We start from the raw sequence: 18198 nt of genomic DNA, 5'->3' as shown, positions 1-18198 counted from the left end.
GACCGACCCGGGCCTGGTGCCACGGCGCGACCCGCCCGCCTAGCCCCCGCTCCACCGAATGCACCCCGTTTACTCCCGAGAGCGGAGGAGCGATATATAGCGCTAATAAATAAAATGAACGTTACTCTACCTTGCTAATGTATCGTTAGCCCTGTGGAAGGCTAGGTTTCTATTACTTAGGACTATTATCAATGCGTGGCTAACAAGTTTTCATACATAAAATCAGTGGCGGACTCAGCAATTTTGGGGCCTAAGGCGAAAATATCCAGGGGCCCTCTTCTTGGGTCAGGGGTTAAAAAGGTGAGAAGGGTGTGGAGGAAATATGTTCCGGTATACTAGGGCTGTCCTAAACGACAAATTCTCTCCTGATTAGTCAGCCGACTAATTTTACAATTAGTCGACTAATCTAATAATTTTCTTTTTTTTTTTTTTTTTTTTTTTTACTAATTTAGCAATTACATTTTTGTGATGATAATTAATTCACAAAACCAATTTGGAACACTTAAATCAGGGGTGTCCAAACTTTTTGCAAAGGGGGCCAGAATTGCTGTGGAAAAATGTGGGTGGCCGACCTTGGGTGACGTCCTTTACATACAACAATATATTTAGGCAAATTTTAGCAAGCCATTCCGTGTGTCACATTTGCTTTAATATTTTTTTTAATTAATAATTTTAACAATCTCGCAACTAGCCTTTGTGGCGTTCTCTTTCGACTCTCGGGCTCTTATGAAATACTGCAGCTGTAAAATTAAACTAGCTTCATGTTGCTTGAATTTCTCGTTATGTATCTTCTCTGTAATCTTGTCGTACATGTCAGCGTGTCTTGATTGGTAATATCGCCTCACATTAAACTCTTTAAAAACAGCGACTGTCTCTTTGCAAATGAGGCAGACACAGTTGTTGCGTATTTTAGTAAAAAAAATATTCCAATTTCCACCTATCCTTGAAGCGTCGGCCGTCGCAGTCAACTTTATTTTTTTTTGTTGATTGTCGCCATTTTAGAAAATTGGGAATAAAGGGGTCACCCGGGGTAATGTTGCTTAGAGTGCTGCTGCCTTTTGGTGGGTAAATGAGGAGCAGCATTTAGTGTGTAAGCTACTTCATATGCTGGTAGCAGTACTGCTGACCAATTTATAAGGTCTGTGTGCGGGCCAGACGTTATTGATTTTATGACAGAGGCTGGGGGCCGGATTAAATTTGACCAAGGGCCACATTTGGCCCCAGGGCCGGACTTTGGATATGTCTGACTTAAATTCTTTAATAAAGTACAAATAATCATGTAAATAACAATAATTAATCACAAATAAAAGATGAGGTTAAATGCTGATAGCAATTACTAGTGCAAACCAATGGAAAGTAAACAGATTCAGAACACTGACTTTGCCTTTCCAACATTATTAAAGACACACCTTTTTAGACTCGCCTTTCCCCAAGATTAGTTTAGCCTGGTTTTATTTCTTTAGGGTTTTTAATGTTTTCGGATTTTATCTGTTTTATTGATTTATTTGCTGTCTGACTTTAATGGTGATGCGTTGTTTCCTTTCTTTTTTCTTTTTTTCTTCCTAATGTCATTGTATAATACTTTCCTGCCTTTTATTTACTATGTACCATGTTTGTCTTTGTTGTAAAGCACTTTGGGGACCTTCCGGGTTTTGTAAAGGGCTATATAAATAAATTTGATTTGATTTGATTATTCAAAACAATTCTTAAAAATATATATATATTAAATTAAATGTATTAATTCATTAATTTTATAATTAATTAAAAATACTTATTAAAGTATTTTAATAATTATAATAATTATTCATTGCCAATCATATTCGTCATCAAGAGTCATTTGAAAGCTATTCTTAGTGTAGAATCTGTATTCTGTAGTATTTACTCAAAATATTATAATATTAATTCTGAAGTATGTGGGATTACCTCCAGAAATTGTTATTTATATGACGAATATGACGTGCTTTTATTTTGAAATGTTCACCGGAGGTACGTTCGCTAAACCACTAACCGAAAGCTTTACACTCCGTAAAAAAACATTCATCGTAATTGCTTGTGGTGTCACTAATAGATTTAATTTTTTTTTTTTTCGTTAGCAAATGCTGTTATCCAGCAGTTTAGTGTTGTTGTATGACTGATTGGAACTGTACTGCATTGTTTCGCCACAGTGTGTGCTGTCGTGTATTTTACGTTCATTGTGAAGAAGAAGGTTAAAAGAGGCATTAGCGGCCTGCTCTCAACTTCTCCCTCACTGCACTTTGGCTCTCATGGAGAGCACGTTCGCTCATGTGTTCGAAATAAACAATAGCCGACGTGCAAAGTAGCAAGTGAGCTGTAAACATAGCGAGCTTTGAGGCGTGAAAAACGCGGGAGAGCTAAGTGAAGCTAACGAAGAGCTAAGCGGTGCTAAACGGAACTGAGCTAAGCTAAACGGCGCTAAATGAAGCTAAGCTAAGGTTGGGGGCCTAAGGCGATCGCCTACTTCGCCTGAATAGTAGATCCGCCTATGCATAAAATCACCATCAAATGTGATCTGATCTTTGTCAAAATCGCACAGATGAAAAAACTGCTTTAACTAAAACCACCCAAACATTTATAGGTTTTCATATTGTAATGAGGATAGTATGCAAACAATGACAGAAAGGGGGAAAATAAGTAAGTGAACCCTTTGCCTAAGGATACTTAAAAAGCATATGAAATCATTTTTTTACCAAACAATTTAGTCAAGTGTGTGCCCAATCACTGATGAGTGCTTTAAAACTGCCCTGCCCACTACAAAACACACACCTGGCAAGAATTGTTTTGATGAGAAGCATTGTCTGATGTGCATCATGGCTCGGTCAAAAGAGCTGTCTGAAGACCCGCGACCTAGGATTGCGGATTTTTATAAAGCTTGGGAAGGAGGCAAAATTATCTCTAAAAGTCAGGGTGTTCATCTATCGACAGTCGTAGAAGTTGTATACAAATGGAGAGATTTTGGCACTGTTGCTTCGCTCCCAAGGACTGGCTGTCCACCAAAGATAATGCCAAGAGTTCAGCGCAGAATACTCAGAGAGGTAAAAAAAGAACCTTAGAGTGTCTGCTAAAGACTTACAGAAATCACTGGCACAGTCCAATATCTCTGTGTACACATCAACTATGTCAGGCCCCGAGGCAGCAAAACAACCCCAAATCATGATGCTCCCTCCACCATGCTTCACGGTAGGGATGAGGTCTTGATGTTGGTGAGCTGCTCCATTTCTCCTCCACTCATGACGTTGTGTGTTACTCCCAAACAATTCAACTTTGGTTTCATCAGTCCACAAAATATTTTGCCAAAACGTCTGTGGAGTGTCCAAGTGACTTTTTGTGAACATTAAACGAGCAGCAATGTTGTTGTCGTTTTTTTTTTTAGACAGCAGTGGCTTCCTCCGTGGACTCCATGGACACCATTCTTGGCCATAGTTTTAGTCCAAAATATTGGACTGTGCCAGTGATTTCTGTAAGTCTTTAGCAGACACTCTAGGATTCTTTTTTACGTATTCTACGCTGAACTCTTGGCGTCATCTTTGGTGGACGGCCACTCCATGGGAGAGAAGCAACAGTGCCAGACTCTCTCCATTTGTAGACTTCTCTGTCAATTGATGGACATCCAGACTTTTAGAGATGGTTTTGTATCCTTTCACAGCTTTATACAAATCAACAATCCTTGATTGCAGGTCTTGAGAGCTCTTTTGACCGAGCCATGATGCGCATCAGACAATGTTTCTCATCAAGACAATTATGACCAGGTGTGTGTTTTATAGTGGGCAGGGCAGCTTTAAACCACTCATCAGTGATTGGGCACACGCCTGAGTTCAATTGTTTGGTAAAAATTGGTTTCAATTATTTTTTTTTTTTCCCCTTCTGTCATTGTTTGCATGCCATCTGCATTAAAATAGGAAAACGGATAAATGTTGGGATGGTTTTAGTTAAAGCAGACACTTTTTTCATCTGTGCGATTTTGACAAAGATCAGATCACATCTGATAGTGATTTTATGCAGAAATGTGAGAAATTACAAAAGGTTCCGATACTTTTTCACACCAATGTAGTTTGGACACCCCTGTTGTAAATGTTTCCTGAAACTGTGGTCACTTGACACCTTTGAATTTGATCCTGTGGAATTGGTAACAAACTGGACGGTATTTGTCCTTAAAATAAATCCCTGCACTTCCTTTGTCCCTGAACTCATCATGTGCAGTCTTCTCCCGCTCTCTCGTTTCCATCCAAAGTACTCGCATCCCATGTGCTAGATAAACGGAGCGCAATTCGCGGGAAAGTTTGATCCAAAGGTGTGTGATGCTGGCAATAAACCAGCACTCAAGAGGGGGGCTGCATCCAAAGCTGGGCAAGGGAGGATGTGTAGCAGGTGCCAATACGCTTCAGTTGAAAAAAACGCTGCCAAGGTTGAGCGCTGACAACGTTACGCACCATTTCCCCATTCAGAAACGTAGCCAACGGTTTGCATACAAACAAGAAAAAATATCAAGTCTATTCATTGTAATTTTAAAGTTTATTGGCAGATCAAAGCACAAATGCAGGCTTTTGAATCTGACATTTTGTCCCAGTTCATCGAGCTTAGCATAGTTTATGCTCCATAACCAAACAGCCGATTAAAAAGTGATCGCCCGTATTTTGTGAAGTTCATGAGTACTTAGGCACAGATATTTGCTAGATGTACCATTTTAAAAGGCAAAAAATGAGGGGTTTGATTTCCTGCTTCAATAACCGACCACACATTTAAAATGGAATGCAATGGAGAATGCATTGCAGATAGGGTTGTTCCGATCATGTTTTTTGCTCCCGATCCGATCCCGATCGTTTTAGTTTGAGTATTTGCCGTTCCAGATATTTCCCGATCCGATTGCTTTTTGTTTTGCTCCCGATTCAATTCCAATCATTCCCGATAATTTTTCCCGACCATATACAGTACATTTTGGCAATGCATTAAGAAAAAAATGAATAAAACCCGGACAGTACATAAGTACTGTATTTGTTTATTATGACAATAAATCCTCAAGATGGCATTTACATTATTAACATTCTTTCTGTGCGAGGGATCCACGGATAGAAAGACTTGTCATTCTTAAAGGATAAATATGACTTTGTATATTGTGACTAAATATTGCCCTTTAGTGTATTTGTTGAGCTTTCAGTAAATGATACTGCAGCAATTTATCTGTTCTGCCCAAATGCATGAAGTGCAACCATGACTGTGCGTAGGGGCACCAATTGATATATCTTCTCTGCATTAGGAAAGAACATAGGGTGTTAAGAAAATGATCAACTACTATCTTTCTACCCCACATTGCCTCCCACGATATTTTTAATTGCTGAGAGAGGGAATGTAAGGCTTTAGCCAAATTAAAAAAAAGGCTCCAAAGGCTGTCAAAATTCTCTCTTCTCATTATACGCTGCCTTATAGCTCTATACTGTATATAGGTAAAACGGCGCCTTTGTAGATTGAACGCGACAATGCGTGAGTGGGTCGTGCAGCGCACACGTTAATTATTTAACGTGATTAATTAAAAAACATTAATTGCCGCCGTTAACGCAATAAATTTGATAGCCCTACTTTAAGCCAAAACTACTCTGGATGAGTGTAAGACATTTTGTCTGTAACGTTAAATACAATTAGAAAACGATTTAAATGAAAAATATATATATTTTTTTAAAAAGGCATGTCCGATATTATTTTGCCGATTCCGATACTTTGAAAATGATCGGGACATCTTTAATTGCAGATCCAATGGTGAACTTTTCAGCAAAATACAGGGTCCACCAGGGTGGCAACTGCCACCCAAAAAGACAGGCTTTCCACCCCAGTCGGCACCAAAGAAAAGAAAAGAGCTGTCAGTCAATTTGACATTTATTGGCATTAATTTATTAGTAGTGTCAGTGAGGATACCACTACTGTAATATCTCTTTAATAACAACCCTAAAAAGATTCTTGTACAACAATTATTGATACCTGGGAAATTGTAGGATATTGTAAAATACAATTAATAATCAGAAAAACAAGCTATTTTCATCCTTCTGCTGCGTTCATGCATTGCCATCCCTCCCACTTCACACAGATTAGAATCTATGACCGTCAGTGGCAGCCAATGCCAGGTAATGAGCCCATTTTGGGGCGTTTACGAGTCACTTCCTGTTGACTTTTGGTTACTGAAAAGAAAGTGACTCAAGAATGTTCCCAAATGAATAGAAAGTGCCTCAAAATCATTGTTTTTGGCAGCCCTTTTAATTTTTGTCGTCGTCTTAGTCTTTTGGACGAAACACTTTAGTCTTGGTCATATTTTAGTCATTTCAAAATGTTTTCGTCTAGTTTTAGTCAACAAAATCTCATCCATATTTCATCAGTTTTAGTCGACGGTTACTCAAAATTTTCTGGACTGTAAAAATGTAAATTTTAGTCCAGAAATAAAGGTTTCCAACAATTTTGAATGAACATGAGCGAGATTGCCACTGACAAGCAGGTGTTATCTACAAGCCCAGGTCTGAACCACCAAATCCCGCAATCAGCTCTTCTGGACAGTCCAGAACAAATGGCGGGACATAACTGTTTTGCCACAAGGAACACCTGACAACAAGAAGACTCCACGACTGAGAATTCGAACACTCAGCGCTGAGGCTGACAAAATCTCCAACTCTGGTTGCCATGGCAACAGTGACGCACTGACTCATCGGCCCAACCTGCAACAGAAAATTACCCTAAACAATGCCCAAACACACCTTTCTTCCGGACCACAGCCCGCCTCACCAGCGCCTTCAAAAGACTGATCTCTTTAGCTAGCGCTGTCTTCTCTCGGGAATCTTTTGTAGATGGCGACTCTGGATCCAGTCTTCCTCCTCGCCTGGGTCTCTTTGCTGTCGACTTGAAATAAATTGTCAACTTGTGTTTCGAAGCCCTATCCAGCTTTTAAAAAGTAGTCAGTACAAGGGGTTAAAACTAAGGTAAACACGAGCAGCTTGGCCTTTTGGCTGGGTTCCGCTGGCCCGGGTCATTGGAATTGCACTAGTGCGGTTCCGGCGGTGAGGCTGACGTGATTCCGGCAATTTGGCAAAAAGGTCAGATTCCTTAACAAATATTACCTTGTTTCCAAACAAGCAAGATGGAGCGCAGCCTAGCTTGAAACACATCCTAAACTCCAGTGAGTGAGAGGCGCAGTACATCTCACATGAGTGACACGACCCAAACATTTCTACAATGCAAGCTGACGTACTCCACGTACAACATGAAAATGTCACGCAATGTAAACATATGATGCATTTTCGCCTTGTCATCTCGTCAGATGAAAACTGGCATTCTGTCTCGTTATGTTCTCTACTCTCCCGAGCCACGTTTTAAGTAGGGTTGGGAATGTCTGGCATGAAGCCCATTCGATATGTGTCTAGATACACAGGTTACGATTCGATTAAAAAAACGATACATTTTTAAGGCCGAGCGATTCGATACAGTGTAAGAACAATACGGCTCAATAGAGTGAAAACGATACGATAGTAAATATTTGTTGTGTTTGTTTGTACAGTATTTTAAACACTTAAAAAGACCACATTACTAACTTAGCAAAATTAAAACAAAATTTCATACCAATGTTATGTTTTATTTTTTTATGGAAAAAAATAATAATAAGGCGCCGTAATTGTCGGACTATAAGCCGCTACTTTTTTTCCTTCATTTTGAATCCTGCGGCTTATAGTCCAGTGCGGCTTATTTGTTGATTTATTTTGGTTAAAATGGAACACTTTATTTGACAGCGGTGTCATAAGACTGTCATAAGACCATCATAATCATGACATGACACTGTCACGGGCATTACTGAATGCTTATGTCATTAAGTGTCATCTGGCAAATGATGTCACTAACTCCATTTATGTCTAGCTTGAATTTCTACATCCAAAAGTGAGCTAATTTGCCAGATAACACTAAATGACATCTGTTATAAGCATTCATAAATGATGACAGTGTCATATCATAATTATAATTGTCTAATGACAGTCTTATGGTGCCACTGTCAAATATAGTGTTACCAAATACCATAACTAGTAATAATGAAACAACTGGAACAGTAAGTGAATAATTAGCACAGAACATGAATTTTGTAGTTATTTGCATCTGTCGTGCTGCAATGCATGCTAGGAGACATGTTGGACATCAATAGTGTTGACCGCAGGTGGTAGCAGAGGTTGACTGTCTCGCCCAAGGGAGCAGTGATGACCAAATGAAGCTTCTTGGAGCAATGAAACTTTGCAACCAAGTGGTTCAAAGCTTCATGGGGGTTCATTTGGTCTTATGAAAGTCGTTTGATTTTGCTGTCAAATGAAGTATTACCGGTTAATATCTTTTGGTGTTAATATCCCATAAAAAGGTGAGGACAGCTGCGGCTTATAGTCCGGTGTGGCTTATCTATGAACAAATGCCGTTTTCATGCCAATTTTTGTGGGTGGCGGCTTATAGTCAGGTGCGCCTTATGGTGCGAAAATTAGGGTACTATACGACCGTCATTTTGTTGGATGGGATTGATAATAAAATAAAACTCCAGTGACAGACAACAATAAAGTGCAGTAATTCAATTACTGTATTTCCTGGTGTTTTTAACACAAGAGGTAAGTAATTTAAGTGCCAACTTTCAACGTAAACATCTTACAAACAAAAAATATTATTTATATGCAGCAGCTCTAGAAAAAAAAAAAAGTTAAACCTGCTAGTGTTATCATAAATAAATAATAAATTATGCTTTATGAATGGTATAATTGAGGAAATAAAAACATGGCATTTTAGACGGACAGGTCTATAATCATTACCTTAACCTAATACACAGCAAAGTCATTCACTTATGCCTGTGCTTCCTCATTTTTTATTCCTCATCACTGTACATATCTTTTTTGAAGGGCAGATTTTTCTTGAGTAAGATCAACTGATCCACATGTTCATGTTTAAGTCGACTGCGTTTCGTGGAAACAATATGGCGCCCTTTCCACCATTGTAGTGGGTTATTTTTCAGGGTTAAAAACTCATGATCTCTGTACCGCTTCACACTTCACACTAGCTCTGTCCCATGCGAACAGATCTGGCTGCCTTCCTCACTTCAAGGTCCGACTTTTGTTTTCCTGGGTGCGTTGAAAATCAAACGCTGCACGTCGCTGGCGTCGGTGATCAAACTGTCCATTGTTTTAGCATGTTGCTTCGTTGCCACTACTAGTTTCGTTTTGGGCTGTGAAAAAAATGCTACGGAGCGTGCGTTACAGTGGTTTCGTTAGCTCTCGCGTTGTTATGACACGCCCGTGACGATCGGGTAATGACGGCGACTAGTAGCGGTTCTGCCGAAATGCATGGGAAGTTGAGGTTGTTGTTCATATTATATCATGCGTGCGGGCTCGATCTAAGTGCACTGTGTGGTGAATGACACAAGCGCAGCATGTGAAGTAAAAGCTAAATTATTATCATATTAAGCAATGCATTGAACTAGGCATTAGAAGCCGATCCTTGTGCTGGCGATAGCCGAATTCTATCTCTACTATCGGTTCATTGAATGTTTAATGGCTAATTACTGTCGAATGGTAACTTTACTATCGATACATCTGTATCTCTCACCTGTAAAACTGGATATCCGGTCGTATCGGTTTATCGTTCTCAAGCTGAGTTTTAAGCTCATCATATTCATGAAAAATTGTTCTTTGACGAAATGTTTTCGTTATTGTCATTGTTGACGAAAACGACACTGCTCAAAATCAACAGGAAGTAATCTGCCAGTGCCCTAAATTGAACAAGAAGTGACCTGTAAATTCCTACAACAAGAACGCTCTGGTTTCATTGCCATTGATGGCACTAGACGTCCAATCCAGTGAGATAATGTAGACATTTTTGAAAAGGCAGATTTTGGATGCAAACGTGTTGGTTCCTTTTTTTTTTTTTTTTTTTTTTAAAACAGTGACACCTTTTGAAAACAACATATCGATTTTTGGTGAAAGCATATTGATAACCTTCTGGGCTACAAAGTATCACGATATTTCACCCTCTCGATATACTGCCACACCCCTTGTACTGTGGCTGCCTATCTTCTCGGATGATTGGCGGCTTAGCTTTATGTCCATTCTGGAGGAGAATGTGAGGCTCGAGATCAGATGGTTCCCTAAGGGATCCATCCAGACAGCTCTCAGTGACTGTCGGGACTTTTTCCGACTCAGGTGTCAGAGAAGGGTCACATAGGAAGGCTTAATTCCCCCTACCCAGACAGGGACAAGTGATCAAACAATCTTTTGTCAATCTGGAAGGCCTCTGGGATTGTACACCCCCCCTCCCAAACCAACATTCTCATAAACCCAAAGACTATATGACCCAAAGCCATTAAGTGTAAGTGTATCAATTCTCTGACATTGCAGTTGTTTGAAGTATCAGCAAGATTAAGATAATGACTGTACCTTTAAACTGGATTCATGGTCTGTGTTGACTTTAAACATGAGTCCCAGTCGCAGGTGAATCTCCTTAGCACGGGAGAAACCGGGGTCAATGTAGAGCACCTCCTGAAATGCCTTGATTGCCCTGCAAAAGATGACATGTGTCGAGTATGAAATGCTTCAGTATACAATGTGATCACATTTTCAACTTAGGCTATTAAAAGGCAATAATGTTTAAGTCTGAGTGAAAATAGTACAGCTACTGTAGTGTTGTTGGTAGCATCTATACGTATACGTATGAGTTGTCCCGACTAGTCGATATAGTAGACTTCATCGATGACTTAAATGCGTCGACGAGCACAACATCCCGTCGACAGTTAATGAAGGGTTAAAACAATATATGCGTGGAAAGTTGAGAATGGCGGACGCTCAGTACGCAAGCAGGGAAAGCGGCAAAACGCCAAAAAAAAGCACACCAGAGTGGACAAAACATTGCCTTATTTCAATTTTGATACTATTATATATAGTAGTACACTGTAATATTAATTGTAGATATTTAAGAATTGTTTTGAATCATGTTGGAAAGGCGAAGTCAACGTTCTGAATCTGTTTACATTCTGTTCTTTTGCCCTAGTTAATGCTATCAGCATTTGACCTTATTGTTTGTGATTTATTATTTTTATGTACGTGTTTATTTGAACTTTAAGAATTTAAGTGTTCCAAAATGTTTTAGTGAATTAATAAGTGTCAACAAAAATGTAATTCCTAGATTAGTAAAGAAAAAAATATATATATATATATATACAGTGGGGAGAACAAGTATTTGATACACTCACAATGGGAAACCCCATTGGCAGTGTATCAAATACTTGTTCTCCCCTCTGTAGATACATATTAGATTAGTCGACTACTCGTAAAAAAAGTCTGCTGACTACCGTAATTTCCCGAATATAACGCGCCCCCCCCCCCCCCCCCCCCCCCCAAAATCAACTTGTAAAATCAAGGTGCGCATTATAAACGGGTACATGGATGGAGACAGAAATATATATTACATATATACTGGACTGTCTCAGAAAATTAGAATACACAATATTCTAATTTTTTGAGACAGTCCTGTGTATATATACAGGACTGTCTCAGGAAATTAGAATACACAATATTCTAATTTCCTGACTGTCTCAGGAAATTAGAATATTGTGTTCCTGACTGTCTCAGGAAATTAGAATATTGTGTATTCTAATTTCCTGAGACAGTCCTGTATATATACACAGGACTGTCTCAAAAAATTAGAATATTGTGTATTCTAATTTCCTGAGACAGTCCAGTATAAACCAATTTTTTTTTTTTTATTGACACGGCCACGTTGTGTTGAAGAAACGTATGCGGCGACTCGTTGCCGACCATTACGGTACGTGACGTCACCATTTTGTTTCGGTAATACTTCACTCTAATTGGCCGAATAATTTCGTCTGTGTTAAATTCTGCTTTTTTCACTCTTCATAAAGCACAGAATTTAGTTTCTTGAACTCATTTGAGTCAACGTTTATTGCAGCTCCGCAACTCGGACCATAACAAACGTAAGCACACAGACTTCCTGTGTCCATCAACTATATCTGTCCCTCGGGAAACTCAAACCCATATAACAATAGTTCCTATTGTTACTGTCGTGTCGACAGCGATGAGCTTTGGTGCTAAAATTAGGGTGCGCGTTATAAACAGGTACAATAATTTCCCCTAGATTTTACAAGTAAATTTGGGGTGCGCATTATACAGGGGTGCGCCTTTTATTCGGGAAATTACGGTAATCGGGAGAAAAATAGTCGTTTGGGACAGCCCTAATACATACATATATATATATACACATATATATACATAAATCTTTTTTTAAGGGCTAAATTTGTCAAGGCAAAACACAATTCATTTCTAAACCTTCCATCAGCAAAACAATACACAAAAATGTACTTGAGCTTCCAAATACAGTCCATCACTTTTGTCTCTGCAATAACAAATTCATGTTGCCTCCAAAACCCTCTCGGCAGCACCCATACAAACATGCACCCGCACACACACTTTGAACTCATTGCTCCTCTTGATTGCCACTCCCATTTCTCTGTCACTACGCTCTGCTATCGCCCTCTCCTCCCACGCTGGTGGACACCAAAGAGAATGCTGGGAAAGCTCAGTGATGTCAAGCATGAGACAAGATTGCGGGAGAGGGATGAGGGTTACAGTCACACTGCAAGTTATAGTATTCAGCCACAGTTTTTGGGATTGTTGCCACTTCGCGTTTGGTATTCTACATGAGGTCACACAAAACAAGGTTGCAACATAGTCGCCAGTGCTGCTGCTAACGTCCTGGCTGATATTCTGATAAAAAGCAGTTACCTCAACAGCACCGTGTGATACAACAAAAGCCCCTTTTACACAGCCTATTCAAAGACACACAATGGTGTATGCAGGAGTGTGTGTTTGTTGGGGGGCGCATTCTGCCAATATTCCAAAACTTATGAAGTACCAGAGACAAAACAGCTGGGATGATAAAATCAAGCTAAGATTTCATTCATGTCTTGATTTTGGATCTGTCGTTCCATACACGATTAATTTTTCCCAGGGATGTCCCCGATCCGATTACGCAAATTGGGCAATTTTTTAGAGGACTGGAATCGGGTGAAAAGGATCAGGTTTTAGATTTTTACAACAAAACTGTGCCGGCTAGAATCGCCAGTGTTAAGAACCAGTTGATATCTACAGTAGGTTACTCCCACCTTGGGGTCATAATAATTCATCGCATTCATCGTGTGAAGTAGTTTGAAACACAGGCTCATTCACTTGTATAATAATTCAGAAATACAATGGCATTGCCAAAAGAAACAGAAATATATGTTTTATACTCAGTAACACTTCTGGAAACAGGAAGTACTGTAAACAGTACAGTAATGTTTGGAACTTCAATTTTTGTTTAAAAAAAAACAAACAAAAAAAAACATTTTTTCTGTATAGGCAGATTCTCAAAACAAGGTGACTCGGACTCAGGTGCAAAAATATGCGATCGGGACATCGCTAAATAATACAATGACAAAACAACACGATATATCCGCATTTAGCTACAGGTAGCTGCTATATGTTTAACTGTCTACATTTACATCAGTGCTTCTCAATGATTTTCTGTTACGCCCAGCAAGACTTAAATGTCTTACGCCGCCCCAACTCTGTGCAACCACTGTAAATAGTATCATTTGTCTATAAAATTATTATTCTAAGTACATCTCTGCATAACATTGTGTCCTTTTTATTATTAAAAAATATATACCAGTAGATCAAGTAACAATAAAACTTCATTAACATTGTTTTGTTTGTAAAAGAAAAAACTCAAAAGCTCATCAAAACTGTAAAAATAAACAATATGACTATTTGATACTGAAAAATAAAGTTAAATTAATCCATAATAACAAATTCAAATTGATGAGCAACTTTAACTCACGAGGACAATATGCCAAACAATTGGACCAAAAAAACAATCTATGACTGGCAGACGCAGCTTGACATCCAAACAACCTGACTATTGAAGTTTGATTGCCATATAGAAGCCTAAGCACGTATCGCTTCAAAAAAAAAACAACAAAGACTGGTCTGACAAGACAGATTCATAAGGCAATAGATTTGCAGGAATGGCATACAGTTGCAGGTTCAAAGAAAAAGAAAAGAAATATTACTGCTTACCACTGAAATGCATTGTAATGGAAGTAAACCAACCCAATCCCGTATAAAAAGGAAGCATTCTGAAAGAAATGCAAAAACAGAAACGTGTCATTGATCAGAAATGGTCAGGACATGAGAAATCCTGTGTAAACTTGTCAAGCAAAGAACACGCTGGGAAATACAGTGCCCTCCATAATTATTGGCACCCCTGGTTAAGATGTGTTTTTTAGCTTCTAATATATTTTTTTTAATTCAAATAATATGGGACCTTAATAGGATAAAAAAGAAAAATCCAACCTTCAATACAAGTGCATTTATTCAGTGGGGGGGAAAAAATCCCACATAAAGAAATAATTACTTGACATCAAATAATGTGTGTCACAATTATTAGCACCCCTGGTGTTAATACTTTGTACAACCCCCTTTTGCCAACAAAACAGCACCTAATCTTCTCCTATAATGTTTCACAAGATGGGAAAAGACAGAAAAAGGGATCTTCAGCCATTCCTCTTTGCAGAATCTCTCTAAATCATCCAGAGACCTGGGTCCTCTCCTCTTCAGCTCACCCCACAGGTTTTCAATGGGGTTGAGGTCTGGGGACTGAGATGGCCATGGGAGGAGCTTGATTTTGTGTCTGGTGAACCATTTCTGTGTAGATTTGGCCATATGTTTAGGGTCATCGTCTTGCTGAAAGACCCAGTGACGACCCATCTTCAGCGTTCGGGCAGAGGGCAACAGATTTTGATTTCAAATGTCCTGGTATTTCAAAGCATTCATGATGCCATGCACTCTAACAAGGTTCCCAGGCCCTTTGGAAGCGGAACAGCCCCACAGCATCACTGACCCACCCCCATACTTCACAGTGGGTATGAGGTGCTGTCTACACGCCAACAAGCTATTTGGGAGACATGCACGGAGAAAACCTTTCCTCACTCACAATCATAAACTCTAACGTCTGGAGTTCGCCAAGCGGTATTGGGGCTTCAACTGGGACCGTGTGCTTTGGTCAGATGAGACCAAGACTGAGCTTTTTGGCAACAAACACTCTAAGTGGGTCTGGCGTGCCACGAAAGATGCGCATGCTGAAAAGCACCTCATACCCACTGTGAAGTATTGGGGGGGGGGGCAGTGATGCTGTGGGGCTGTTTCGCTTCCAAATGCCCTGGGAACCTTGTTAGAGTGCATGGCATCATGAATGCTTTGAAATACCAGGACATTTTAAATCAAAATCTGTTGCCCTCTGCCCGAAAGCTGAAGATGGGTCGTCACTGGGTCTTTCAGCAAGACAATGACCCTAAACATATGGCCAAATCTACACAGAAATGGTTCACCAGACACAAGATCAAGCTCCTCCCATGGTCATCTCAGTCCCCAGACCTTGTTTTGTTGGCAAAGGGGGGTTGTACAAAGTATTAACAAAAGGGGTGCTAATAATTGTGACACACATTATTTGATGGTAAATAATTATTTCTTGATGTGGGATTTTTTTCCCCACTGAATAAATGCACTTGTATTGAAGGTTGGATTTTTCTCTTTTTTTCCATTAAGGTCCCATATTATTTGAATTTTTTAAAAAATTAGTAGAAGCTAAAAAACACATCTTAACCAGGGGTGCCAATAATTATGGAGGGCACTGTATCTATATTCATTGGTTCATTTTCAGAGTCGCTTATCCTCACGAGGGTCGCGGGGGTGCTGGAGTCTATCCAAGCCAACTAAGGGCAGTAAGCGGGGTACACCCTGAATCCATTGCCAGCCAAACGCAGGCCACAAGGAGACGAACACCCATTTATGCAAACACTCATACTTAAGGACAATATAGAGTGTTCAATCAGCCTACCATGCATGTTTTTGGGATGTGGGAGGAACCAGAGTACCCGGAGAAAACCCACGCAAGCACGGGTAGAACGTGCAAACTCCATACAGGAAGGCCGGAGCCCGGGTTTAACCCCTTGATGTCAGAACTGTGAGGCTGACGTGCTAGCCACTCGGCCACCATGCCAGAAAACATACATTATATACATATACTGTATATAAGGTTCTTTACAGTATTTAGATAAGATTATGTCGTTTAATTTTAAAACCTTTGGAAAATGGTACCAAAGCCATCCAAAGATATTCAGTATAAACTTACCTTCCAGTAGTCTGGCTGTAAACTGAAGTACCTCTGGTATGAAGATAATGCTGAGAATAGAGAGATGGAGGAACATTTAGAACGGCCAATAGAAATAAAAGCCGATTATCCAAAATAAAAACGAATACAAAAACAACAAACCTTTTGGATAGTCCTCCAACAGGAGGTGGAAATGGCCGATCTGACAGAAAATGTCAGGATCGACTTTCCCTTCTGCTTTCAGGATGACGGCGTTATAGCAGCTAACAGCCTGAAAAGGAGGGGAAAAATAGTGTTACGGGAGCTAACTATTATTAAGACACTGCCCTCTATGATAATTATTATCTCTATTATGTGTGAAATGAAAAATTATAGACCTGAGGAAAATTTGCTGGCAACCCGTAGGTTTTGTTCTGTTTTGAAACTGTGACAATTCTTAGCAGGAGATTATCGATAACCCTTTGGGATACAAAGTACAGCGGTACCTCGAGATAAGAACGCTTCGGTATTGGACGTCTATTGCCGTCAATGGCAGTGAAAGAAGATAACAATGCTAGCCTTCCCAATTGAAATGGATTTGATGTCTAGAACTGTCAATGGCAGTAAATGAGTAAAGGGCTACAAGCAACAAAAAAATGCAGAGCAGAGATGTGACCGAAAATAGCTAAAATTAAATTTTCGGTTTTCGGTGAAAAGGCCGAAAGTTTACCACTGAAAAGTGTGAAGAACCTTATGTCCTTATGTGAAGACCTCATCAGAACACAACGAGCTAACTACTGGCTCACAAGCAACGTGTCTGAGGTTTGGAAGTATTTTGAGGTCTCAAAGAAACATAGAAATTATTAAATGACGGAAAATAAAATACATTTGCTTCATCGCTTCTCCACGCTTCTGAAGTTGCTTTCCATCAGAGCTGTCCCGACTAGTCGACGTAGTCGACATCATCGATCACGTAAATGCGTCGACAAGCTAAACATCTTGTCGACGGTTAATGAAGGGTTGAAAAAATATATACGTGGAAAGATGAGAATGTCGGACACCCGCTATGCAAGCGGGGAAAGCGGCACAAAGCTGAAAAAGCGCACCAAAGTGGCCAAAACATTGACTTATTTCCACGAAACAAAAGAAGGAACACTGTTGTTTCCCGTCTCTTTAATGCCAAGCTTGGCTGCACGTCGGCCGTGAATGAACACCTAAAGCGCCGTCACCCAGTTGTGTTTTGGAAGACGACAGGAGACAATTACAAGCTGGAAGATTGTAAATCCATCCAACTAACTGACGACAAGTTTTATTGAAGTTGCTAAGCCTGTCGCAATATGCAGTAAGTCCATTTATCGCACGGTAAATAAAAACGAGGGCGCCAATTTTCACGGCTGCGTTTTATTGCTGCGCGCATACATTTGCGCGTTCTTGCTGATGGCATATGAGACTCCAGTTCCTTTCACAGATGTTTATTGGTCATCAATACGCCGTAGAAATAAAGTTCAGACATACAAAATAAGGAAACACATCTATATTAAACACTGTAAACGTTAGCATTGCTACATTGAGGCTAATGGGGAAAAAAAAGAACCTACTTTAGCCTGCTATAAAACATTGGCAGTCTTCTCCAAAACGCAAACTTGTGGTTTAAAGATGACACTTCAAACATGAAAAATTGCTGGTTAACTGCATTTGCAAATGGAAAAAATGAAGGAAAAAAAAGTCTATTACTGACACTACATGCAATGATGAAAAGTGTTTTTTTGCAGATTGTAAAGCTTACGGTTAGCGGTTTACCGAATGTACGTCCAGTGAACATTTAAAAAAAAGAGCACGTAATGTGTCATATAAATAACGATTTCTGGAGTGATTCTCACATACTTCAGAATTCAGATTCTACACTAAGAGTAGCTTTAAAATGACACCCTTTATGAAAACTGATTGGCAATGAATAATTATTATAATTATTTTAAAACTATTATTTAT

General features: G+C 39.5%; 1 protein-coding gene across 2 annotated transcripts in view; it reads right to left on the bottom strand.

Annotated features, from left to right (window-relative positions):
* kdm6a (lysine (K)-specific demethylase 6A) overlaps nt 1–18198 on the bottom strand; it is a 79264-nt gene that overhangs the window by 54000 nt on the left and 7066 nt on the right. For both annotated transcript variants that reach the window (XM_057851830.1, XM_057851831.1), the window contains exons 3-6: nt 16393–16501; nt 16252–16301; nt 14139–14197; nt 10443–10563 (exon numbers count right to left, since the gene is read on the bottom strand). In XM_057851830.1, coding sequence (XP_057707813.1) covers nt 10443–10563; nt 14139–14197; nt 16252–16301; nt 16393–16501 — 339 coding nt within the window. The remainder of the gene's footprint in view (nt 1–10442; nt 10564–14138; nt 14198–16251; nt 16302–16392; nt 16502–18198) is intronic.

The sequence above is a fragment of the Corythoichthys intestinalis genome, chromosome 12, assembly GCF_030265065.1.
Source record: "Corythoichthys intestinalis isolate RoL2023-P3 chromosome 12, ASM3026506v1, whole genome shotgun sequence".
Taxonomy (NCBI): Eukaryota; Metazoa; Chordata; class Actinopteri; order Syngnathiformes; family Syngnathidae; genus Corythoichthys; species Corythoichthys intestinalis.
Note: the sequence above shows the minus strand (reverse complement) of the source record. Positions and strands in the feature narration are given on the sequence as shown.